This window comes from Aplidium turbinatum, chromosome 9, assembly GCF_918807975.1.
Source record: "Aplidium turbinatum chromosome 9, kaAplTurb1.1, whole genome shotgun sequence".
NCBI classification, from domain to species: domain Eukaryota; kingdom Metazoa; phylum Chordata; class Ascidiacea; order Aplousobranchia; family Polyclinidae; genus Aplidium; species Aplidium turbinatum.
In genome coordinates this window covers 13,115,052-13,142,751 of record NC_137480.1, presented here as the reverse complement: position 1 = coordinate 13,142,751, position 27,700 = coordinate 13,115,052, and the positions used below count along the sequence as shown (strand labels likewise).

General features: G+C 37.4%; 1 protein-coding gene across 1 annotated transcript in view; it reads left to right on the top strand.

Annotated features, from left to right (window-relative positions):
• Positions 1-19,987, top strand: part of LOC145777018 (multidrug resistance-associated protein 1-like) — a 44,518-nt gene extending 24,531 nt beyond the window's left edge. Inside the window, exons 18-38 of the mRNA XM_082588285.1 lie at positions 3,259-3,435; positions 3,675-3,743; positions 4,964-5,062; positions 5,395-5,478; positions 5,808-5,919; positions 6,187-6,286; positions 7,062-7,242; positions 7,458-7,578; positions 9,029-9,115; positions 9,199-9,349; positions 9,582-9,741; positions 11,243-11,333; positions 11,443-11,551; positions 11,803-11,938; positions 13,093-13,194; positions 16,828-16,974; positions 17,097-17,255; positions 17,497-17,663; positions 17,862-17,976; positions 18,072-18,151; positions 18,231-19,987. Coding sequence (XP_082444411.1) covers positions 3,259-3,435; positions 3,675-3,743; positions 4,964-5,062; positions 5,395-5,478; positions 5,808-5,919; positions 6,187-6,286; positions 7,062-7,242; positions 7,458-7,578; positions 9,029-9,115; positions 9,199-9,349; positions 9,582-9,741; positions 11,243-11,333; positions 11,443-11,551; positions 11,803-11,938; positions 13,093-13,194; positions 16,828-16,974; positions 17,097-17,255; positions 17,497-17,663; positions 17,862-17,976; positions 18,072-18,151; positions 18,231-18,342 — 2,559 coding nt within the window. The 3' untranslated portion in view covers positions 18,343-19,987. The remainder of the gene's footprint in view (positions 1-3,258; positions 3,436-3,674; positions 3,744-4,963; positions 5,063-5,394; positions 5,479-5,807; positions 5,920-6,186; positions 6,287-7,061; positions 7,243-7,457; positions 7,579-9,028; positions 9,116-9,198; positions 9,350-9,581; positions 9,742-11,242; positions 11,334-11,442; positions 11,552-11,802; positions 11,939-13,092; positions 13,195-16,827; positions 16,975-17,096; positions 17,256-17,496; positions 17,664-17,861; positions 17,977-18,071; positions 18,152-18,230) is intronic.
• Positions 19,988-27,700: the final 7,713 nt, after the last annotated feature.

Here is a 27,700-nt window from a genome sequence, read left to right as displayed (position 1 = left end):
AACCATCGTCAGTTTCAAAAGCTTCTCGATGATCTCAACACGACACATAAAGATCTACTGTACTTTTCCGAGGTGCGTTGGTTCAGCAAGGGCTGCATGTTGCGACGATTTTACGAATTGCGGAAAAAAGTCATGAATTTTTTAAAACTTAAAGGGCACCCAATAGCTGAAATGGAAGACAAAAATTAGATATGCGATCTATCTTTCTTGGTTGATATTGTATGAATTTTGGCTCGTTTCAAGGACTTCAAATCTCATGAACATTTGTTTGATATTTTCACTTCGCCATTCAACACAGACATTGACAAAGCACCAGCTGATATCCAGCTTGAACTGATTGATCTTCAAAAGAAAACGGATTTGAAAGCAAAGTAGGCTATTTAGAAATGAATCTTGGCGATTTTTACCAAAAACATCTCAACCAAGATGAGTTTCCACATTTGAAAAAATTCATGGCTGTAAAAATTGCTCTTTTTGGCTCAATGTAGCCTATATGGGCGAACATTTTTTTTCTAAAATAGGCGTCATGAAATTTCCCTATTGATCGGTTCTGACAGACGAACACCTGGAAAATGAACTTCGAATTGCGACCACTTCCATTAAAATAAATTTGGAAAAATCGTCGGGAAAAGAAGCCAGCTGAAAATTTCTCGCTGAACTCGTTTAAAATCGGTGTAACAATAAATTTGAATAGCAGTTTTCTTCAGAAATTTATGCCTCAACTTGTTATTTCTGCAAGGAGATAACTCCTAATAATGCCACAAGAATAATGTGAATAACAAAAAAACTGCTTTTCTGTGCCTGCAACCAGGGGCGCCGGAACGATTTTTGACTGGGGGGGCAAGATTACGAAAAAAGGGCACTTTTGTTTACTAAAAGGCCAATTTTTTTTTCAAGTTTTTAGATAAGATATAGCGACAATGCCAATCTATCAGCTCACTATGTATTGAGTAATGATAGTCTACAAGTGTCCGGTATACAAAAAGGGCATCATGTTATGTTATAATGATGTAACCTACTGTCAAGCCTTAAAGCAGCCTGCGGCCATGGCTGCTAAGTAGTGCTTGAATGACCGCCGGTGCTACCTCTTCAATCGGCCAAGTTTGGCCGCCGGTCTCTTCTAGCCAATTATTTAATTTCGCAATAGAATGATCGTGGATTAACTGTCGAAAATATGTAGTATCAAAGAGTGACGCAAAATTAGGTCAGCGCGTCATAATCGCCACTGTTGCATTTTGCGGGAATATTTGTTATTGATGGAATATATCCATCTGCGATCACCAGCGCTGTAAGTCTTGTTTGTAATTCCGGCGTTTATTTTAACAGAATGTTAATCCGAAGTGCTAATTTAAATCGGCTGGTAATATTGTCGTTTTTATGTCGATTCGATGTTGTCGGACATTGAATCGTTGTTAAAAAGGAGAACTAGGTTAGTTGACACCCGAGGGGAAAACATTAGCCTATTTGATCATATTTTGCAAAAATTATGCTTCTTTTAGTAATGTCCTTCACATGATTGAAATACTTATTTTATTACCTTGCCGTCATCGTCAACACATGTCGTACGTTGTTTTTCGTTGCTAAACAGAATTCTAGAGGAGTGGCAAACTTCTTTAAAATCAGCCACATTGGAGACACTCGTGCGAGTGTCGTAGATGGTCCCGCAGTACTGGATTACAATCCCGATAAAGCAGTTATTGCGTGGTGCAACGATTCTATTGAATGACGTCGTCCAGGCCCAGAATTCAACAACGCCAAGTGATCATTTTAGCATTGTTGCAAGTTTAATTCTATTTACTTGTGCTATCGTTATTTTTATTTTGTATTTTGGCCTCTAAGCACGCAGATTTGGCGCCGAGTAGGGCTACCATATGTCCTCTTTAAAGAGGATTTGTCCTCTTTTTTCAAGAAAAATAAATTGTCCTCCGAGGACACTAAAAAATGCTCAAATGTCCTCTTTTTTGACAGTTTGGGTTTTCATGCTTATATTTTCAACGGGATTATATTGCTTGATGACGTTTCAGCGACGGCTCGTAGGGCAGTAGACTATTTGTTTTCTAAACATTTTGTATACCAATGTAGGCTAACATGCTCATTGATAAACTCTACAAGAAATTGGGGCATTTTATGGAACCGTTGTTGAACGTTCATTGCCTGGTTCACTGTAAGATATTAAACGACATTTTAAAGGCCATGCTCACACTTTCACAAAAAATTATTCTTTCACCTACATACGTTTTATATTGATACAACTCTTGTAGAGGTTGTTGATTACCAACTCAGTTTGGTTCGTTTGGTACTTTAACAAATCGAAACGAATGTCTGAAAGTGCGATGTGTAGCCTATAACACCTAACCTACAGCAAACGAAATCGTGGCATGGATAGGCCTACAGCTTTGCAAGGAAAGGAACAGCTTTTTAGTTCATGCCGTTTTTAGCACCTTAACGGTAATGTGCAGCCTACTGTTTTAGTCATATTTCTTGCAAATAATTTAACATTTCGTTAAAGCTGAACATTCCTTGTTGAAAAAAGTTGAGGCTTGACCTGGAGGTCGTGCCTGATGTTTCACACTTTGCGATCATTGCTGTCTGACTGAAACTGTCTAAAAATTATGTATTTTTTTCACTTTTTGCAGACTCTTAAAAATAGATCATATTGTTGTCTCAAGGAAGCACTAAAAATGAGAAAAAAATAAGTTAAACGTTTAGTCAATCTGTTTCTTGTTTTTTTTTGTGTCCTCTTTTAGGGCGACGAAAATATGGTAGGCCTATTTTAAGGCCTGTAGGCCTACTGTGTTGCAAAATTTTGTGCTGTAAATATTATTTTGAGGCAAAAATGAAAGATTATAATTAAGCTAAAAGCGAATAGCAGAAATTGTTATATTGCAAAATGTGCAGTAGCTTACATGATTTTAAAAGGGCACCATTGCCCCCCCTGCCCCTCCATCTGCAAAAAAAATTGAGGGCAGGGGGGGCATCCGCCCCCCTGCCCCCCCGCTTCCGGCGCCCCTGCCTGCAACTACTAGAAAGCAGATGTTAAATAAACGTGCGGCCCGCGGTTTCACCCAGATATTTATATCTGGCCCTCCAGTAATAATGGTTGCACACCCCTGCTCTTAACGAAGCACATGCTACAAATATAGACTCGAAGCAGTCAGTGCAAGTACAAAAAAAATTGCTGTGACAACACGCCCCTTGTGACAACACGCCCCGGTTTGCCTTACTCGACATAAAATTGATTTTTTTTTCTTACGGCAGGGCTCTGTCGCCTACGTGGCCCAGCAAGCTTGGATACAAAACTTGACAGTTCGTGACAACATTTTGTTTGGAAAGCAAATGGAGGATTCGAAATTTCAAGAGACTGTTGAGGCTTGTGACTTGAAGGAAGATTTTGAAATGTTGCCCGCTGGTGGACTCACTGAGATTGGAGAGCGAGTGAGCTTGTGAAACTTTCATTTCAAATATCATATCAGATGTATGTTACATGGTAGAATGATGGATTAACTTCATTCTGTCTACATCTCTACTAAATATACTTTACTAAAATTATAAAATTAGTTTTTCATAAAATTAAAATAAAGTCTAGTTAAAGTTATGTTTACAAATGTATTATGAAACATGATCTTGCTGTGATGTTTAAACAGAACAACTTTGTGAAGGTTTTTATTCCGCAGGGAATTAATCTTTCCGGCGGACAGAAGCAGCGAGTATCGATTGCAAGGGCAGTGTATCATGACAGCGAGGTAATTCTTTTTTTGTATTAATAGATTTTTCAAACTTTTATAGGCCTATCATTTTTCAATTTAAAATGGTGAAATTGTTTTCCTTTTTTTTGTATTCTTCTGACGTTTGCGGACAATATTACACTAAAATGGTAGTGTGACAGTATATATATACGTTATACAAGTTGCTTGATTCTCATGCAAATGCTTTGCTTTGTTTTCTCCAGCAGTACACCCGCTTCTGAAGGCAAACAACTGATTATTCTTTAGTTTTACCTTTTTCGTAGTGAGCGCTTGAGTATTCTCAAAGAACAAGTCAATAAAAATGCCGCAAAACAATAAAATCGACACAGGGTAGACCGTGGACGTCGCTATACTGGCATCTGGACTGGAAGCCAAATGCTCGACTTCATCTTGCACGGAAAACAGGATTGCCAGATTGGCAGTTTAAACCCCAAATTTTAGAAATTTGAGCGTTTTTTTATGCGTTTGGCAGGCTACTTTGACTTTGGCATTTTGATATATTTTTGGCGTTTTTTTATTTTTTATTTTTCAGCATGGTCAATAGTTTAAAAAACTTTATTTTATCAATGCGCAGTGGCCTATTTACAAAACATCAGGTTTGAAATGACAACTTTTCCCTAATCTTGATGATGCTTTTCATAATATTGCATTTTTGGGCTGATTTTGTCAACAGCATGATTACTACCACATCCTAAGACCTAAGGTGTTGCGACCGTGCCATATTTTAATCTGAAAATGCATTAGAAAACGTCAAGTTTCTAAAATTTATCGTTACAACCGCCAATATGGCAATCCTATTTGCCGCGCAGGATGTGGCCTAGCGTTTGGCTTCCATTCCAGATACTATCTATAGCTACGTCCATGGGTGTGTACGGTCGATTGGTCGACACACATTTGGTCGACAGGACGTTTGGTCGACAAGACATTTGATCGACAGGACTTTAGGTCGACAGAACGATTCATTTTAGGGTTAGGTTAGGGTTAAGGTTAGTTAACTAACCCTAACCCTAAAATGAATCGTCCTGTCGACCTAACGTCCTGTCGACCAAACGTCCTGTCGACCAAATGTCTGTCGACCAATTGTCCTGTCGACCAACTGACCGGGTACTGTCCATGGGTAGGCCTACATGTTGTTGACCACTGCAATACCTTTATCGAAGCGTTTCGTGTATTCTGCATTTTAGTGCAAATTTCAATAAGTTTACTATTTTTATCAGGTTTATCTTCTGGATGATCCACTCAGCGCCGTAGATGCCCACGTTGGGAAACATATCTTCGACAATGTGCTTGGCCCGAATGGTTGCCTTAAATCTAAGGTGTGTGTTGCAACTCTTCTTGAAAGTAGGCCTAATGCGAGCTATCCTCAAAGAGGTTAAAATAATAATTTAATTCTTAAATTGTACGGCGTGTGATGTGGCCTCATAAGTTGACTCAATAATATACTGCGTTGATAAAATGCTATTCTTTTAGTTAGTGGAACGGTGCCATACTGCCATTTTCACATTGATGCCATTTTCACATTGACGTAATCTGATTGTAAAGCATTGCGTAGGTAGACGACAAGTTTTAGTTTATAAAGATAATAAAAACCTTGAAAAGCCTAACTCCATTTGTATTAAAATAATAGCAGTGTCTGTTTTTGTTTTAGACACGGGTATTAGTGACCCATAGTGTGGGTTTCCTTCCACAAGTCGACTATATCTACGTGCTTGTCAATGGACGCATCTCAGAGGTAAAGTTGCTTATATTTTCATATCAGCTGCAATGCGTTGTACGCCATCTGTGTATTGCTACTACACGTAGAAGTTATAGTTTGATTTAGTTATCAAAAGGTTTTGAGTGGTTTTGTGCATTGAAATTTAAAATGACCAGAAAGCACTTCAACGTCTACAATCAGCGTTGAAATTTTATGATGTGAGATAAAATAATTGATCAACAGATCCGAATCCATGTTTCAGTTTTTTTACAGGTTCTAATCACGATCACTTTAGTGTCGAGTATTTATATTGTTCATTTCATATTCATGCGATGTTTATCTGCACCAACTTTCTCTACTCGCAGAAAGGACATTATAATGAACTGTTGCAAAAGAATGGAGCGTTTTCTGAATTTTTGAAGAATTACGCAAATGAAGATAAAAGTAGTGATGAAGATGGTGATGATGATATCGAAGGTGAACTTACCACCCGTTGAAATGTTTGTTTTTATAAGATTAAACCTATAAGATTAAGCACAGAGACCGGCATTTATGTAATTAAGTTATGAATAAATATAGATAATAATTAAATTACTTACATGGCATATCTTCCTAGTGGGGTAGACTTTATTTGAATAAGGAACTATAAGGTGAAACAGGTTGTTAAGGTTTTTAGTGAGTAGTAACAGAGTTTGATGATAGCATATTTTATAATATATGACTTTTGTATTAACCGATGTTTAGATTTGACAGACGATCCTTCTGCTCATATGGTGGAAACCGACTTAGCAAGTTCACCTGTGTTTGAGAGTGAAGGATCTGCGACTGTAAGAATTTATCAAAGGTATTAAAACATTTTTTTCCTCCAATAAATCAACTTTCAGAGTTAAAACAGGGAATGTGTAATGTGTATATAAGGCACTAAATTATTTGTTAGCTGCTCTTCCAATTTGTCTTAGAAGATTATATTCTTTTAGCCATACTAAATGAAATTTTCAAACGGAAATTAAGCATTAAAATGCGTAAACTGAACATTCAACAATGCATTTCAAAAAAAATTACCGAAAAAAATTTGTTTTCAATGGCGCTGGCAAGGTCCAAAGTCCAATGTTTCATTTTTTTTCAAAATGACCAAAAGTGGAAACACTGCTCGAGAATACGTCACTATCGACAGCAATAACAAAAGCCACGTTACCACATCTGATGTTTTGAGCAAACTGTCTGATATTTTGATGTTGAAATGTGATGTTTTGATGTGCAATTGTGCATACATACATAGCCTACAGTTGAATCGCCAGCAGTATAAACTATTGCCCGATCAGCTGATTGCTAGTTGATTGTGACGTAGACTGTACAGTCGCACGCTTCGCTGCTCACGCCCATTCCCGTTTTGAAAGCTCTGACAAAAGCACGCGCGGAATGCTGATCAGACCGCAATGGGGCAAAATGTTATTGAAAATCGTTTTATGGTAGCATGTTAAACACAAAGAACGTGTACAATCGCCAAGTCAGGTTTTTCCTTTAGCATCCCTTTAATTTAGTTTATTTTAGTTGTTCTTTCTTCAGATGTTGGATATTTTACAGCCGAACAATTGTGCAATAAGGCATTTATATTTCAGAGCGATCAGCCAAAGTTCAGAATCTGGGTCTATTTCGTCGAGTCCAAACAAACGGTTCAGAATGCCCAAGAGGAATGAAAGAAAAAGAACAGAACAATTTTGTCACCTGCCCGATGAAAAAAAGAAAAAGGAAAAGCTTGAAGACAAGTTAATGACCGAAGAAACGGCAGAAATAGGAAATGTTAGTTTTTTTACAGCTGAAAACGATTTGTAACATAAAAGCTCTCCAACTTTATTCTAACAAAGAAATTGTTGTTGATTTTGTTGAGCGAGGTAGCTTGAGGTTTATCAGAGTTTTCTTTAGTATTTTTCTAAAATATTTTATTACCTCCATTTCAACCTCCTTTTTCCCGAACCCTTTTTTGTCAAGTAAAGCTTTTTTTCTTGTTTTTTTAGATAAAGGTATCCGTGGTGGCTTCCTACATAAAGTCCATTGGAGTTGTGTTGTCTACAGTATCTTTCCTTGGGTATATTCTACAGAATGCAGCCACTGTTTATTCCAATATTTGGCTCTCCCGTGAGTATTTGAAAGTACGTTTAATTTTGAGATTTTTGAACAGTATTAATAACCCGCTGATTACCGATGATGTATTTGTAATCTGCAGGTTGGAAGATACAGCAGATGAGGTTTATTAACCAATCAGAAGGCAAGATTTAAATCAGCTGATGGCAGTCGCGTGACTCATGCTCGTGATATTGTGAGCGTTCTGATAGAAAGTAAATTCAGTGAACGTTGCCAAGCCAGCGTGGCCAAGCGGTTTGAGGGTTAGGGGAATAATGATTTCGGTGACGTGGGTTCAATTCTCCCCTGCCATTACTCTTTTTTCTTCTGTGATTACCAAACAAAGTTCAAAGGAAGAATCAACTCTCTAGCTGAGTGCTAGAAGGGTCAATGACTGCAGTCAGCTGGTTCATTGGAAAAATTGTCCTTTGGTAAAGTGTCTATCAGAACACCCCATCTGCAGCAGCCTTCTACAGATTGCAATTACGCTTACCGATGATAGTGCAGAACTGCTAATTGCATTCACCAATAACAACGTGGTTTCTTTACGTTATTTATTGCTAATCAGTATCCCTTTGGTACTAATAAATTCTTCAGCGAGTGGTATACAGACAAAAGCACTTACAAAATTAAAAAAAAAAGGAAGGGTGAAACAAACAGAAAAAATTGATTAAATGTTGAGTAATTACTTATACATCTGGTGATCTGGGTGATCGGATAAATAGAAGTGGATAAATGGATCTGGGTGATCGGATAAATGGAAGTGGTGGATGTGATGCAGCGGTGACAACAAGGGCAAGATTGGGCTGGGCAAAGTTCATGGAATGTGGGGAAATGTTGTATGGCAGAAAATTTTCACTAAGGATGAAAGGAAAAGTATATCGGAGCTGTGTGCGGCCTGCAATGCTATATGGTAGCGAGACATGGGTATTGAGAGAGAGTGAACTGGCAATCCTGAGAAGAACAGAAAGGTCAATGGTGAGAGCAATGTGTGGGGTGAAAACGAGAAGGGAAAAAAGGACTGAAGAATTGTTGGATATGCTAGAGATGAGAGAGACCATGGACCAACTGGCAAGGGCAAATGGAGTAAGATGGTATGGACATGTGATAAGGAGGGAGGAAGGAAGTTTTCTTAGAAAGGCACTACATCTAAAGGTGGATGGGAAGAGGAAACGCGGTCGTCCAAGAAGAACATGGAAACAACAAGTGAAGGATGAATTTAAAAAAGTCGGACTGAAGGAGGAAGATGCAAGGGACTGGGTGAAATGGAGAAAAGGGATTAAAACAATTGCTGCGCGGAAACAATCGGCCACCCCCACTAGTGGGGAACAAACCGACGATGGATTATGATGATGATGATGACAACAGCTTTTTAATCCAGATTACCGAATGTGAAGAAACTACTTAAAAACGTACTGTACATCAGCAGCTCTATTATCAACAAGAATTATGTTTTTGGTTGCAGAATGGACGGATGACCCTATCGTCAATGGAACACAACCCAAAACGAAGTTCAGACTCACTGTTTATGGACTTTTAGGATTTGCAAATGGTAAGATCTCACTGCATTTGATGTGTCTTTATAATTCCAGCTATTGCCAAGTATTATTTTTCAAAGTTGTTTTTGAATTTCAGCTTTTTTTGTTCTTGTTACTGCCTTCGCCTTTTCCATCGGAGCTATATTTGCTTCTCGACACTTGCATAGTAAAATGTTGGATAACATCTTGAAAGCTCCAATGTCTTTCTTCGATACAACACCGCTGGGAAGAATCGTGAACCGGTTTAGGTAATTTATTTTGTGCGAAGCTTTTTCGGCCGAAAAAAACCAGAAACAATCAAAACATTGCCACATGCTTATCATTGATAGTTTTTCCTAAGTTCAAACTACCACCCAACAACTAAGTTTGATGATTGAAATGATAGAGCAGGGCAGCTTACATTCTTGAGTAATATCCTAGCATAAAACAGACTTCAAATGTTGTACCGGTACTACCTAATGTAACTTGCATATTCAACAGCAAGGACATTTATCTGATTGACGAGTCTGTGCCGGAAAGCGTGATGGATTTTCTGGAAATGTTGTTTTTGGGCATTTCATCAATCGTCGTCATCATCTACAGCACTCCAATATTCGCCGTAGTGATCGTACCCATCACGATTATGTACTTCTTCATTCAGGTAACCGATTATCCGACCTAAAATGTAACGATAGCCTGTTGTCATCCCAACCGGAGTGCCACGGCACCCTGGGGTACCGTTTACAATACTCTGGTATGCTACGAGCTGTTTCTCATATTCACTTTTTTACTGTCTTAAAATGGTTAGCTAGGATAATTGTTGCTTATAAATTTTTCATGCTCGATTGTTTTTTCTGCATTATTTGAGAGCATTTTTGTGATTCCGTATGAAATGTTTCGTGGTCAACATTTCTTAATGTGGCACCCTTTTATTGTTGTGACTTTGTGGTGTCACGATCAATATCGGTACAACTTGTGCTAATTGTTGATTGTAGTTTTATTGGTGAATGCTGTTCATGGAACTTTTTTGCCCATTTTGTCTTCTGATGAAAGAGCAGTAGGCAATACTAAGTTTCACACTGACCTTAGCCTACGTATAGCCTACGTTTTATTTTTAACTTTTTTATCAAAATGCTATCAAAGTGGCATTTAATTTTCAAGTAAAAGTGGCGTAGGACTATTATAAGTTTGATTTTAGAAAGTGTTATTATTAATTGCCATTTCCAAGGGCACGCACAACAAGCGAACTTGCCTACTTTCCTCCACACTGCATCAGAGCTCAACTGAAAGTTATGCAGAGAAACTATGAATGCCATTTTGAAATCTTTTGGTATGAAACGATTAATTAAGGTTTGTTCCAACAAACTGCTACGTTTGAGGTGAAAGGTCGTTGGTCTGTCACAGGGTACCACAAAATAGCTTTCACTTCAGCGAGATGCTGCAAGCCTCCAAGGGTTGAGAACCACTGCCCTGGGCTCAGGCCTCTACGCTGTTTTATTTTCCGGCGACCAAGCATGGCCTACCAGAGCTTCTTTCCGTCGGCCATATTCTCGCGTCCGGCAGTCAACATAAAAATTCCGTTAAAAATTCGTGTTTCCCAAAATCCATTAATTGATACCGTGTTTTTTCGTTCACTCAGGTAAAAACAACGCAAACACGGCCCTGAAGCAAGCATATTTGCAGTTGTAGTTAAACGCACTGCTTCCCAAGTAGATGTTGTGTACAACTAGTCTTCGAGTTTTTATAAGTCGACGCCTTAGACCCTTTTTGCGAAATTTTCATCAGCAATATTTCTCGTCGGCGTGTGAGAGGTTTTGCCTTGTTTGTGAAAAAAGTTTGCGAATACCATTAACAACAAAATGGAGAAACAAAAACAGGGTGAAACAACAGTAGAGAAATATTAGCTTGTGGAAGCCAGCGATAAAACATGGCCTATACCCGTGCGGTAGTTTCGGAGGCCATTCAAAAACTTCTCGGCGGCCATGGCCGCGATGACCGTCGGGAGCTTAGATGCCTGGCTAGACCCATATATTTTTATAGGTTTACCGATAAATGGTTAATATGCTGTACTTTTTTCTACGACTAAAGCTTTGTTCACACAATTCACAGACCACTGTGACACAATTCTAGTTCATAAGTTTCTTCTCGGTTTTTCCATGCAGAGATTCTACATTCGAACATCTCGGCAACTTAAAAGATTAGAATCAATCAGCAGATCTCCGATATATTCGCACTTCAGTGAAACTCTTGCAGGTAAGAAGAATTCATAACATACTTTCGTAGTGTGGCTCTTAATCTTGTTTAGATTAACGTTCGGTCAATGCTGTTTCATGAGCATAAATCAACAACATTACTCTACCAGGCGTGAGCACAATTCGAGCTTACAAGTTGGAGAAAAGTTTCATCAAACAAAATGAAGATAAAGTTGATACGAACCAGAGAGCTTACTTTCCTAATGTGACGTCAAACAGGTATGTGATGCTGATTGAAAGCTTTAGATTACTATACTATGAGTTGTAAGAAGTTGGTGCTTGAAAAACCATTCACAAGTTAAACATTGTTTAACAAACTTGTGAAACATTTGTCCTTTAAAAGTTTTGTGTAGACAAGGGGTAGCCTACTGGAGTAAAGAAAATCGACTTGCTTTCCCAAATTTTGTTTATTTTGTAGTGTCTTATGCAAGGTTTTGTAAGTTTAATTGATTTGTTGATTACTTTCTTAGATGGATTGGTTTGCGAATGCAAATTGTCGGAAATTTAATAGTTCTGTTTTCCGCCATCTTCGTCGTTGTGGAGAAAGGAAAACCAAACGGAATCGATCCTGGCCTGGTTGGCCTCTCGATTTCTTATGCCATGCAGGTATCGTTCAGTGTTTTAGTTGACTTTCCGCCTTTCGTTAATCACTCCTTAGCTTTTTTCTTGGCATGTTTCTGTGTTGTTTTGTTGTGCCTTTTACATTAATATGTCACTTTGAAAAAGTGTTTTCTCTCAGCGGTTCCTTTGTTTTCAAGATCATCTAGAGTTCTAGACACTCTAGACCAGGGGTGACGAACCTTTTTGCGGTCGCGGGCCACTTTCTCAATTACACATGAGTTATCGGGCCACACAACTGTTTAATCGTAACCTACTATGAAATGTTTTAGAAGCGACTCAAGATATTGTTCATGAAAAGTAACAAACGGCAAATGAAAGTAATAAAACCCACACAGTTGAAATTATCTTACGCAGAATCGAAACATACAACAGTAAAAATAAAAACAAATCTACTTGAGCAAAAAGGATAGAGCAACACTACTTGCACTGAAGGCAGTTTAATTTTCCAGTATAAGCGTTTGCTTTCATATCATAATATGAGTATGATTCTTCTTTTTTGGCTCTATCCTTTTTGTTCAAGTTGACGAAATGTTTCGACCATTATGCTCCGAAACAACAAATAAGTTAATGAAATTTCTTTTTCAAACAACAAACAAAAGCCCATGCGAATCATACAGCTGAAGCTATCTAATGCAGTATTGAAGCATAAAATATTAAAAAATAACATTGAAGCATTCCTTTTTTTTACTGAGTGGGATTTTTGGAAAGTTTTTTGCTTGACTAAGGATGTGGCAACTCTCAACTGCACACTAAGATTTTCATCTGTCAGCCTCGACCTGTAGCAAAGGAAAGGTGTACCAAGGCATAAAACAGCTTTGAGATGTCTTTCGTCTTTAATGCATGAACGATTGTCGAATTGTTTTGCGGGCCGCACAAAATTCTTTGACGGGCCGCAGGTTCGTCACCTCTGCTCTAGACAAGGGTAAAAATGTGTTCCACCTATTGGTAATCCCGCAAGCAATTCATTATTTGAACAGTCATTAACTTTTTTCTCACTTGACTGGCTTTGAAACGAAAATCAATAGGCTACCGAACTTTAAAAAAGTTAATTGTTCTATTCCTAATCAGTTTCTAAAAGCCAATTGAGAAAATTGTGACTTCCTTTTAGTGTCGTTTATTCACTTTAACTTTGTTAAAAGATAACGATGATACTGAACTGGTTGGTCAGAAGTGCCAGTGAAGCTGAAACCAACATCGTAGCTGTGGAGAGAGTTGAAGAATATGCCAACGTCACACAGGAGGTTTGTGTTTTAATATTCAAGCATCCCGTGTTTGACGTGTAAAGTTTCGAATGACTTTCAATGCTACGAAAACATGTGATAAGCTTATTGTTGTAAGAGTTATTGCAAGTCACACTCATGTTCATCAGCACCTTTTAAAGGGCCATGCAAGTCCAAATTGTACTTTGCGATTTTTTTGTTTAATGTGCTCTAGGTGTTTATAATAAAGGGTGGTCATTGAAATTTTCTCAAAATTTGATTGCGTTTCCTTTGTAGGGCCGTTTTTGTTTGCTCTAGCCTATATTTGTTGAAGGCGCGTGCGCACTGAACCGTGCGATAATCACGTGTGACTCATGAGAGTACTAGCCGATCTTATGTTCGCGCAAGATGCATTGCAAGCAAGTGTTCGTAGTGTCGTTTCCAACAAATACAATGAACTACATGTATTTATGTCGATTGTAAGCGGCTTAGTAGTTGATAAAATGAACACTGAAAGCAACTACCTTTCGGCAAGTACCATATTAGCTTGTAAAGAACTAGGAAGATTCTCTCAGGACCTCTAGCATAGCTTACTGGACATGTACAAAATTCACTCTCTCTGTGCACACGGAAAAGCTTTTCTCAAAGCAGACTTTGTATTGTGACGTTATTTCAAATCAGGATACTTAAACCCAACTATTCATTTTTGTCACGTGGAAACTTCGATCTAATGGCCGAAACGACGCATGACATTAGAGGCACACGGATTGATCTACCAAGACAACCCCAGATCCACCGAACAAACTGTATGTGGGAAATGTGCTTATAGCATCTGCAAAAACAACTTTTGGTTATATTTACTCTTGTATCTCCAAAATCCTAATAAAATAAAAAGCATCAGTCAGCTACCAGAATTGCATAAAGTAGCAGTCACATTCATTGTGACACATGTACACTGTACAGCCAAATACAACTTGTATTGTTTCAGTGAATTTGTTTCAGTGAAACTGTTTTCAGTGAAATAGCTTAGCATCAATAAATCATCATTACCTTGTTGCTTTCTGTGCGAAGTTGGCCTGTTTACGAGCAGTTTTGAGAAAAGTACACATATAGCAAATAAGTCCATACCTGAAGAAGTTGCAAATCTACTATTTTATTCAATCTTGTGTCCATGATCGTGTATGTGCCGTGCTTCCCACTCCCACAATGTCCAGGAGAATCTACCCTTCCATCTCCCGCTAACATGAGGTCAATACCATCACCTTCCTATTGTTGAAGTACAGTATTCTGCTCAATGACATATTAAAAATTCTTATCAATGACACTATTTTAAAGAAAAGATTGAGCACTTTCGTTTACCTATGTGTGTGTTTCCATACATCAGGAAGCATTCATAAAATATCTATAACAGATATATCATTGTTTACAAACTTCTATTTGAATAAGTTTATACTGATGAAGCCACACTTGTGTGGCGAAAGCTCTGTATTTAAATAAACCGATTCTTCTGATTTGGTGTGATATTGTTTACTTTATTTAAAATGTTTTGTCACACCGTGCATCCTAGTGGATCATCAGTTGAATTATAGAAAAATTTGATGAAAAGTTTAGGAACGAAGTTTTGTTTTGGAATTTTACAAACTTACCCCGGCTTTTCACTACGTTCATTGGTAGACACCTCCGAAAATGTATTTATTGAGAAATTTGGATAGTGCATTTCATTATCTTCAAAAGATATGTCTTGCAAAGCCATTTTTGCTTTTTTGGGAGTGGAAGTAAGGTAATCTGGTGGAATTCATTTTCTTTCTTGCAAGTTGCAGGTCACACCTACAGATTGTGTTAATACCAGGGCATTAGCCTGAGTTGCTGCAATAAACATATTCCAAATCAAGCAAAGCAACTTTTACAGTATTATTTGGCATCACTTCTCTTTCCAAAGCTATTAAAATGTACACTACTGTTATTTCATAATATGTCATATTATAGTCAAAGTTTCTTACCTTTCGCCGCACTGATTGGCTTCAAGGTAGCTTGGCATCCTTTTGATGAACAAGCACGAAAATCTAACACGTCATATTGTGTTACAGCATCACAAGTAACCATTTCTGTTTGGCATGACTTCGGCTTTTTTTAATTTTTTCTCTTGATCTTTTCAGTGTACGAATTGGGGGTAGGAATTGTTCAGGGTACGAATTTGGGTGCATCCCTAGCCAGTAACTGAAAAAGAAAACAACAATGTATATATGAAGGAACATTTTTTGTTAATGCACTTGGTGAATTATACATGGGACGTTCTAAAAGTGCATGTAGCTGGGATCACTATACCAGCAGGCTGCATACATATTGTAAACTTAGGGAAAACAATTTCTCAAGGATGCTACTTCGCTACTTATGTACGGTACTTTATAACAAACATGTAGTAATATAATTGTTAGCTTAAAATTACCTCAAGAACTTGCTGCTCCCTAGCAGCCGGTCGCATGGATAAAGTGGAATTTTGTTGTGGAGTTGTCTCTCTACTGGACTTTGAATCCAACGGTTGCAAAGTTGTTGAAATGTTTTTGTTTGGAAAAATTGAAGGGCATGCATTAAAGTTTAAATTGAGACGTGTGGCATGACCCATGTCAAATTGAAAAAGATTTTAAAAATCTGTTTCCTTGAAATGGAGTCGCCATATTGTGCTGGACTCTGTCGATCCTGGCCACACTCTTGTGGTGTTTACAGACTTGTTCCATTTCTTTTTATGGTACGATTTTATGGAAAATGGAACAAAGAAATTTTATCAGTAGCCTAGAAAAACTGCCAGATGAACAGTTATATACGGTACAACACACCGATTTGGCATGATGAGTACCAAATTGTAACAGGTTTAGCTTGGTTTACTCACACAGCACTGGGGAAGAATGCATATTGAGATACCGGTATAGGCCTACTTGTCTAGCCAATACACAATCACAAATTGAAATACATGAGTAAATACTGAGACTGGTAGGTAGGCCCATCGTGCATACAGCACAGGATGCAGCACTGACTAATCATGAAGTAAAAAATAAATGCAAATCTCTGCAACTCTTGACTGTCTGAACCTCTTGCTGTTAAATACCATCAAAACTATGCAAACACTGCAAGGTCTAGCCCAAAATGTTTAGGTTAAACGTCCAATAAAAAGTTTAGTGTAGTCTGTAAAATGACGTAAGCTAGCACCAAGGCTACAATAAACTAAATCTGAACTTCAATTGTAACTTGGAATAATCTTATCCACTGCTGCAAACGCATGCCACACCTCAAACAAGCAAAATATTTGTCCAGCAGTACTCTCATGACGTCACCCGAGAATTTTTTTTATTTCGACAACAGTTCGTGCGGTGTGTGTTCGAATTACAAAACCAAAACTTTGTTTTAAGATTGCGTGAGAACAAATGAGTATTTTGTCATAAAAACAAGTGCAACGTGTTTTTGAATATCCCCTTTATGTATTTCAACTCTCAATTTGCATTTGAAAATGGAGTTGTCTGCCCCTTTAAGCAATTTATTATTATGGAGTCAATCAGACCATGTCGGTGTGAGAAAATACGAACTGAGATTTAGATTCTGCGCTCAAACTCTCCGTAAATCAGCTCTCAAATTCATGCGAAACCATTGTCGTCTAGTGTAACTAAAGAAATGTTTCTCAAGGCGCCGCTGTACAACGAACAATACCAGCCTCCGAGAACTTGGCCTGATGTTGGCACAATATCGTTTGAAGATTACAGCACAAGATACCGAGATGGATTGGATCTGGTCGTCAGGAATGTGAACGTGCATATCAAAGGTGGAGAAAAGGTGAGAGAAAGTGGCGATATATCTAAATCTTTATGTTTTGTGATGTCATTGCGTTCATTTTTTTATCTTTTTTTCTTCAATTATAAAGACATACGTAACGTTTCTCTTGCAAACGCATTCAGATCGGAGTAGTCGGTCGGACAGGTGCTGGGAAGTCTTCTCTTACCTTAGCCTTGTTCCGCATCATAGAGTCAGCATCAGGAAGGATCCGAATCGATGGACTCGACATCAGCAAGATGGGATTGCACTCTTTGAGATCCAAGATTTCAATCATCCCTCAAGTAGGCTTGTTGGAACAGATATGTTTTGGTGAAAAGTTTTCATTGGTTACTTGCAAATAGTTTATAACTTAGATGCGAAAGAGAAGCATTATTGCAATGAATCGATATCGCCAATGATTGTCACTATTTGAGATTAGTTTACTCAGAAAGTAGGAGTAATGGCACCCTTACAATCACCTCTCCGATCATAAATTGCCTATTAATACTGTAATGTGAAATGTGTCTAAATCTCAAACTACAGGATCCGGTGCTTTTCTCTGGGACTCTGAGGATGAATCTCGATCCGTTTGGAACGTACACTGACGATGAATTGTGGAATGTTCTCGAACATTCGCATTTGAAAAACTTTGTTTCTGGACTTGCTAAACAGCTTGAACATGATGTCACTGAAGGTGGCGATAATTTGAGGTACCTGTGGTTAGCTTGTATTTCATGCTTATTATTTACCTAGCGGCTTTTGAAACATAGTTCACTATGTGCACACTGTTTATGGTGTTCGTATTTAAGAAAAGCTTTTTAATCTGTAGAAAATTAACAGCCGAAAATTGTTCTTCATATATACAGTCACGTTATTTCACAAATAGTTAAATGTAACATTTATCTCAGTGTTGGACAAAGACAATTGGTCTGCCTAGCCAGAGCGTTGCTTCGAAAGTCAAAGATTCTTGTGCTCGATGAGGCAACAGCTGCTGTTGACTTAGAGACTGATGATGTCATTCAGGTATCATTTCGTTAGTAGCCTAACCATGAAGTAGATTCATACTGTATTGTGGCCTCAGTCAATTTCATTCACGTGACATCTTACTTTTCTTCCAGGCAACAATACGCTCACAATTTTCCAATTGCACAACCTTCACTATTGCTCATCGTCTCAACACAATAATGGACAGTACAAGGTAAACTACATTCAATTGAAACTTTTGTATGAGATAACCAATATTCAAAATAAGTTTTACTTGACTTATTTCGTTTCAGAATTCTTGTTATGGATTCCGGTCAAGCAGCAGAATACGATTCTCCTGTCAACTTGTTGGAAGCTAAAGGGATATTTTATTCTATGGCAAAAGACGCTGGGCTGGTTTCGTGATGCGTTGATTTGTGCGTCGTTGTTTGTCTTGTCAATTTGATTAGCAGTATTTTAGTGTAGCTACTGCCCTGTAATAATTTTGTGTCTCCGTGCACATTTTTTGCAATTTCGAGTAGACATCCGGAATATAAAATATCAAATTCGCAAGCAGGTTATGTTATGGAATACATTACAAATTGCAGTAGCCTATACAATATAGAAAACGTAGCTTAGCGTGAGCCTGACATGCTAATCTCGTCCAAACCAACAACTCTGATTTTAACAACTCCTCAGTGGTTCACGAAGATCATTTTTAAGACGCCTTGATAATGACAAACAGCATGAAGAAATGGCGTTAACTGGCAAACAAGCAAAGACACATAAATATAGCCACGCATTAATAAACACAAGTCACTCACAAGTTAATGTGAAAAAATTGTGTTAACTGACAAACAAGCAAAGACACATAAATATAGCCACGCATTAATAAACACAAGTCACTCACAAGTTAATGTGAAAAAATTGTGTTAACTGACAAACAAGCAAAAACACAAAATACAGAAACGCATGAAAAATAATCATAAGTTACATCGGATGTGTTTTATTTGTTTTTGTTTTAAAGAGAAATCATGCGAGCGTGACGTGTGTTCGTCTTTAAGTCTCTGCTGGTTTGAATCGGATAATGTCTTTATATACTTCAGAGTTCGTTGTGAAGCGTCTACTGTATATGATTAGGCCTCTCGTTTCTTACGTCATTTAAGTCTTCCGTTGCGTTTCGAGCTTTTCAGAACCAAACCAGGCTTTATGCGTCACTGCTAGTAAATATGCTCTGATGATTTCTCCTGAAAAAGTAATGAAAAATACAGGGTGTAGGAATAATGCATTATAGCAAAAACAGTAAGTAACGAAATCAAAACATTACAAAGCGAATTAATTCACCCAAGAGCAGTAAAAAAAGAGCACTCACTACAGGACGTCTTATCCCCCCCAAAAAAGTCGAATTATTGGTAGAGATAATTTAGATAGGTAACCTACCGTTCCCCAATAAGGCCCGCCATTTTTCTTTTGTCGCAAATTGATTATGAAATGAAAAAAGCGGCTACCAATGTGTGTTTTATTGTGTTTCACCATCTTTAAAGCGCTTCTTTAGAACAATTTTAATGACATATTGATCACAGTTTTAAAATTATAATAGTTGGTTTGCTAATTTTTGCTGAGTGGGCCTTAAAAAGGCACCACTGCCTAAGGCCATCCTTCTAAACTCAAATTTTTGAGCCATAAATTCTGGAAAAAAAACAATAGGCTACACAACATCAAAACAGTAAAAAATCTCGAAAACAATTTATTTACATAGTTTATTACAAAAAGAAATGTTAGACCACGTGGTGAGTTTATGTAAGTTCTTTTCCAATCAATAAGTTCGTGCAAACAAGTTTTTTTTTCAATCACAAGTTTAGATAAATTTTTTCAAAGAAATTCTTTTTCAACAATAAAGCGTTTAGGCCTACATATCACAATCAGGGCATACAAATTCATCATCATCTTTTGTTAAACCAGCACAGTCTTCATGGTGACATATTTTGCATGCACAGTTTGCGCAAAATTCACCGCTTGTGTTTGTGCATTTTATTCATGCAGGCGTGCTGTTAGGTTTGGTGTGAAAAACTTTCAGATTATTATTGATATCAATAAAATTTTGAGTCTGATGTTAGTTTGGAACTTTTCGGAAAAAATCTGATATTTTGGTGACTCAAGTCAATGGAAACACTGCTCCCGCTTTTTGCTTAAGATATTTGCTGACGGTGTAACCATTATGCTATGAAATGGTGTTGATATGGAGGGCTGTGTTGAAATCCCATGACTTGTTGATGGTTGTGGAGAGATCTTATGACTTGTTGACAGTTTTGGAGACATCTCATGACTTGTTGGTGGGTGTGAAAACATGTCATGACTTGGTGACAGCAGTTGAGATTGATCACCGACTGTGTGGTCAATGTTGGTGACATCATTTTGGAGCAAAAGCATGGTCAGGAATAGCCTTGTCATCAAATGGAAAGATTCCACATTTTCAAAAGGCACTCTGAATATAAGATATTGTCATGGTTTTGCACCAAGCAGGTGAAAACATTTTACCAAATAATTCCTTAGTGAGTGACCTATTTGGTTGCAGTCTCCAAAAATTGAGAACTTCTTCATCCCAGTAGTGCTCAAAGGCTCTAATACTGACACATGCAGGGGCTGGTTGAAGCTCGTGAGTTGTGTTAGATGGAAGACAAAACGTAAGGGAGTATCAACTGCACTGTCATTCTCCTAACAGCCCTTACAAGCCCACAATTGAATGCGAAGGGTACCTGCTCTAATAATAGGGCGACCCATAGATACGGCCTGATTTGTCACATTTTGCAGAAATTTCCAGGTTTTTCTAACTTTGGGCAAACGTTTAAATAAATTTTCCTAAAACTTAGATTTTTACGCTTTCTTTATTCTTTTCCCCAGATGACACAATAGGTTTTAACATCCTCACATGTTGAAAAACAAAGAAAATTTGATTTCGAAGATTTCAGTCGGACTGTTAATTTTCAATAACAGTCTGATTTTGCGTTTTTCAACTTACTTTTTTTCATTTTCTACTGCATCCCCAAGGCAACAAAAAAGTTTTATGTCATTAGGAAACCGCAAAAAGTAAAAACATCTCAAAAAATGTCAGTCAAGCAGTAGCTAAAATCAAAATCTGCAAAATGTGACAAATCAGGCCGCATCTCCAGGTGGCCATGGGCTACCATATGTCCTCTTTTAGGAGGATTTGTCCTCTTTTTTCATAAAAAATGAATTGTCCTCCGAGGACACTTAAAAATGCTCAAATGTCCTCTTTTTTGCATTGCTATTAGGAATGCAACAAAGTTATGGGGGGTCTGGAGGGCTTCGCCCCCCAGAAGTTGGTTGACTTTGGCTACTGCGCCTCTGGGCCCACTTAATTGTAAAATGGTTCCTCCATCCCTGGTGATGGATGTAGAAAAAAGTCAAGGAAATTGAAAAAAAAATCAAAAGGTGTGGTGGGGGCTTGCCCTCCAGATAATTTCGACAAATATAATCTTGTTTTTTCGTATAAACCATTGCTTTTTAGGCATTTTTAGGAACAGTAATGCTTTGTTTATCAAGACGCGTCGTTGGTATGTGACCGAATTTATCAAATAAAAATTGGATTGGGGTAAAAGTTTTGGTTTAAAATTTAAGTTGGTTGGTTGGTTTTGAATCTTTATCCTCGGACTGACAAAGCCTTGATTGGTTATTCTTGGTAGTTTCGCACCTACTTGTAGAGGTTTTGACGCAGGGCCGGTTACCGAGATTGGCAGAGTGAAGTTTTTCGATTGTTGAAGTGTTGTTGTCGGGGAATTATTCCATTCACTAGCTGCCGCTGATTGGAGAGCAGTCCTGAAAATGCATTGCTCAAGCGCACACTCCGAGAGTCGAACTTGCGCCGCGTGATCTTGAGCCGTGGCGTAACCACTGAGCTAACGGGGCGGACAACTAACACGTTTGCTCACCATTTCAAAAAAAATCATTCACGATCACAGAAGGATTTCAATAATTTATTTTTTGAAAGTTTATAGGCTATAGCCCAGTGTAGTGTAGCCTTTCAGCAATCTAGAACTTCGAAAATCTATCTGAGATGTCCTGACTTTCGTTTCACCGATAGCATTTCCACGGCACATTTAACTTCATAACCTATTTCGATTAACAATGAAATTTGTCAATTTAATTGTTAATTAACTAGGCTACTTGAGTACGCAGTGTTTATTTCGGAATATTACATCATTTTGGTAGTTTTTGTGATACAGACATACGGCCTTGCACGTGCAGTACATACGGCCTTGCACGATTTTAGCTATTGAATATCTAATAGCTTCTGCAACAACTTTTCTATTTTTTAAAGAGTCAAAAAACATTAAACAGACTAGAATGAGTGGGCCTCTAATCAGCCGTGGGTCCCCTCGGCCGAGGTAATATTTTGCAGAGGACGATCAACAAACAAATATAAATAATACGTTCTAAATGGTAAAAGAGAAAACGTTTGTTTTTCTTCATTAGCCTACCTACTCGACAAAAATAGGGGGGGGCTTAAAATTTACTTTGGTATGAGTACACCTTAATGTTATGCTATGAGACATACTTAGGGCACTAAGAAAAAAAAAATTGAAATTGGTTTGAAAAACCCCCCGGATAATGGGATTTTAAAAAATCCGGGGGAGTAGCGCTGGCAAAAATGTGGTTTTCAGACATTATTCAACAACCACTTGTCAGAAACTGTTCAAATTGGTCGCAAAAGATGCAGAAAAATTAGGTGAGTGGTTAAGGACCACTTTTGGAGCTCCAACCAAAAAACATTATTCTAAAATCATAAAATATATGAAATTTTTTACTAATTTCCTCCAGAAAACAAGGATTTTAAATATTTTCATGAGAAAATACATTTCAATATTACATTTACTTGTTACTGATTAAGTATTGAAGTACTTTAATAAAAACAATAGGTTAACTATACTCCATGGGCTATATAGTTGGCTATATTAGGAAGAGAAAACTAATATTAGACCGAAAAATGTAAATAATGCTTTTTCAATGAATATGAGTATACACTATATACAGTAGGCTACCTTTTAATATGCTATATTGTAAGCAAAACTTTTAAAACATATATGTGTTGTAATCAACCAAATTATATGGCATCTGTTAGTGGGGTATACACCACAAAATCAAAAAGCCAAAGGGTAGTTGAAGAGGAAACGTACACTGAAGCAGAAGAGTTGAGAAAAGGAATTTTGCCATCCAAAAAAGATATTGTTCAATGGATGATATATTTGCTGCGTGATCACTGTGCTGGCAAAGCTCTAAGAACTGTAGATGAATCATGTCATATCATGGCATGTAATCTAATGGATCACTGGATGTATTGCAACGGGAGTTTGAAGACAGTCAAGAAGCGTGCTATTAGTCTTTATAGTTTGTTCAAAGATACCATGAAAGAGTCAAAGCAAAAATTTTATATGCAACCAGCAAAGAAGTCCATCTTCACTGACTGACTTCAATGCATCCATGACCAAGTTATTTGATATATTTTGTGAAGATAAGGAACAAAGAGTGGCGTTGGAACAAATGTATAGAGTAAAAATGGGAGAAATGGAGTGGAAGTTTCTGAATGATATGAGAACAGTTCGCAAGCAATATTGTGAAGAAGCAATGGATAGAAGATGGCAAAAATGCATGGAAAGGAAAATTGATCAAGGACGTACATTTGAGAAGATGAAGCAAAAGGAGAAAGGAAAGAAGAATTGGCTTTGAACAGCAAGTGCTGTTGAAGCTATTGATGCACAAGATGTTGAAGTTGCAATGGAAACTGATGACCATGATGATTATTCTCCAGAAATGGAACAATCTAAAAGTAAGAAAAGGCCCTATAGTCGCATTATTACTGATGAATCTTCAAGTGATTGCATTCCCAAAGAATACAGACATATTAGAGAGAGCTCGAACATTGTAAGGCCAACTTTTTACAAAACAGTTGATGTGTTGATTAGTAAGTAACCATTGCTCCAAAATGCAAGCAACAGCTGCAGTGATTGAAACTGATCGCATGATGTTTGATCAGAAAAACTGGAAATATCATAATGAAAATGAAGAGCTAATTGATCTTGATACAGCTCCCCACCGCAAAAGTATTCAAAGAGCTGGAGGTGCTATACATGTGGACACTTGCATGCTTGGACACTCATCTACCAGTCTCTAGGTTGCTTGGTAGAGGAGATTATGGATAGCAATGATTCTGTGGTAACCTATCACACCGATGGCTCTAAGGTCCAGGGAACAGAGGATATCACCATTAATGGTAGTACTTATAGAAGGCTTCCAGCTTTACCTGTGAACAATGAATACAGAGAAAACTAAGCTTTGTTAAAGCAAACCATCCTTGCTATTTTATCCACTGTGAGTGGTGTTGCAGTTGAGGAAATTTTCAAGAAAATTACATTTCAGATGACAGATTCAGCTACACATAATCTTCATGTGGATGAAATGGTTGCTATTGATCTTGGTGTTGACCATGACCATATTCCTCAACATCTCCTTTGTCACACACATCCTTGCCTTATGTTCAACAGGAAACTTTTGCAAGTCATCAGTGACATTGAGAGTACGTTGGCCGATGCGAATATATGCCCAGAACCTGAAAGTTTACCTGAGTAAACTTCAGCGTTCCTCAACCGTAACATAGGAAGATTTTGACTTTGCCATTGAAACGCTAACCGCATCTAATGTTGAATGAACTTTCCGGGAGAACGTGTTCGAAGTACTGTAACTTTGTGGACTCTATCTCTTTACATACCGCAACACTTTCCTGTGTTTACTGCGTGTATTTAGAGGTTATTTTGCGTACTTATTTGTATGTATTTTTGCGTACTTCACCCAGTTTACTTGATTATGTTCCTTCAGTTTAAGACCATAGAAAACTTTAACTGTTTCTTCCAACCTACAGAAGAAGACTGGTAACTGTTATTATAACTACTCCATCACTAACCTATTATTTGGTAATTTGTAAGCATGTTTTGTTTTTATTCAAAACTCTGAGAAAATGCAAAATAACGTTTTTTAGGGGTGCGAAAAAGGAAAAATCTCACTTTAAAAAAAATATATCATGTTGTTGTTCTGTTAGATTACAAAATAAGGTTTCAAACTGCTCAGAAGGTTATTCTGCATCTTTTAAGACCAATTGCAAGTATTTCTGACAAGCGGTTCTAGAATTATCTCTGAAAAACCATCTGTGCCCCCCCTCCATTTTTGATATCTGATTATCCGGGGGGTTTTTGCGACCAAAGTAAAAAAAAAAAATTTTATTGCTTTGACATTGATCCATAGCATAAAGTTCAGGTGTACTCATCATTGAATTGTTGATTTTGCAATTTTGTGCCCCTCCCTAACAAAAAGTTCTCAAATTCTAAAATGACTAACATACATTTCCATGTAGGCTAAATTAAAAGTTGCAAAGCCAGCCTACCATTGCTCCTGCAGAATCTTTAGTATCCTACCTGACGGAAACATGTGAACTATCTTCAGTTTCAAAACTTTTTAACTGTTTAATAATAAGAGGATCAGCTTTAGTTTTTCTTAAAGCTATTCCAAGCTATCATAAAAACATTAAATCTCCCAAACAAATCCTAATTGCTTGCAGCAACCATCGTCGTGAAATTTCACAACGTAACACTTTGCGGTTCCATTTTGGATGGCATTCATACTCAGCACACGTTTTTGCTATTCGTTTATATTGGCAATTCAAGAAAACTTGCGGCTTTTTGACATCACAATTGAGTGTTTCTTTTATTGTAACCTTGCGCAAAATATTTCACAGCACGCAGAGTTTCTAAATATACTTTCAATAAAACTTTCACACTTTCTTGCAGCATCATTTGACAAAATTTTACTATTGACTTAGGCTGAAAGTAGCCTACTCTCAGAATACGCGATTTTAAGTTGTTTTTTTAAATCTTCGCTTTCCATCACTCTTTGCCAGACTCCCTTACATCTGCAAAATATACTTATTTGTTACACCCCTGCTATGCTGCATTGCAAACAGTCGAGAAAACTAGGTACCGGTACAATTTTTAGTGTAGTGCTAGGCCATATAAAGTTAGCCTACATCAACACATTCAGCAACGAATATGCGTTTCGAAATAGTTTTCAAACATTACAAAAATACTCCACATCCAGTAACCATCACAGAAAATATCAATAAGCAAATAAGCCATTGAAACAAACAAAAAATAATTTTAGAAAGTGAATAGAAAGAGACACAATAATAAATTCGATTTCTGGAAGGCATTTCAGAATCGTCATTGTTTCCAATACACGTTTGACGAAAGCGCAACTGAAGTTTTATCTGTTTTCATTGTTTCATCTGTAACGAAGAGTATAAAAGTGAAGATTCTGATGGAAGTCGTCAAAAAGAATATCGGTGACGTGGCGATGACTTGCTTAGCAATTCTGAAACCATTTTGAACAACAGGCATTTTGTCCTAATTTTACACGTTGAACCTTTACAGAAACTGTGCTGAGTACAATATGGATGATGTTGACATATCAAATCTTGTGTCTTAAGTGAAAGTAGTTTTTTACGTAACGTAGCCTATGTGAATATGGATTTTCAATCTTTTTGTGGAGCTGAGGAATTTACTGTAAGTTAATTATTGTCAATGGTAGACTTTCAAACAGTGGATTCAAGTTTTTACGAGATGTTTGATAGCAATTTTTAATATTGGTTCAAATAGAACGTAAAATTGCAAGTTTAGACTAAAATTGATAGACAAGTTGTTGAGGCTGTTTTATCACTTGAACTGCTGAACCAGTGTTTCCTCATCACGCGTCCACGAACTCCTTGAGGGTCATTAGAAACTTACCGGGAATGTATTGATCTCAGAGAATTTTGTTGCAAAAACTCATATCTTTAAAAAATAATTTTACAAACTTTTTACTCGTGGACAGTCTTAGAAGTTCAGAGGTCTGTAGGGTTGATAATAATGCTTTTAAAGAGTCTGCGATTACAAAAAGGTTAGGAACCACTCTATTGGGCTTTAATTTTTCTGCACTTTTGAAGCATTCTGTACAATTTTCACAATCCATCATGTATTTTTTTCACATGGCCTAAAGTTTAAATTTTGCTCATCTTTAAGCATTTAAACAACGTGATACTGGGATAAACAAAATGAAGATTTAATTTTATTCACTGGCAAAGTAGGCTACTATTGATATTATAGAACATCGACACTGTGTGGAACACATCAAGCCCGAGATTCAGTCACTGCTTTGAGCGAACTGTGTTAGACTTAACGCCTTGTGCGTTTTTGTTTGTTTTCGGAGTTCCTTATTTTCTCGTTATCCGGAAATCGTACAATTCTTTCATTCCCGTATCAAAACTTTTTCAAGCAAAAATTGTAGGCTAAGTAATATTTTTACAAATTAATTTGTTACTTATCGCTGACACATAAGGATTTGAACTGATGATTTCAATCTTTTTCTTGGCGTTTACACTGCTCAAGCGGCACGATCATCAACACGGTTTGGATGCAGTGTCACTGTCTTCAGATCGTAGTGAAGAATTTCAACCAGCGCTGTTTTTGGTAGGCTGTTTCATCACTCTTCACATACTTTCAAAGTCGCCGTGTTTTTTTTTCGGTAGAGATTAAATCTATTCTTAATTATTTTTTTTACACTCATGATTCTCCATCATGTAAGTTTTACAAACTGCATATGTCAGACATTCACAATAGTTTTGTGGCTCTTGACACGGGTTGACTTTGGAAGGTGAATGTGGGATTGGACTCACAGAGTAGAC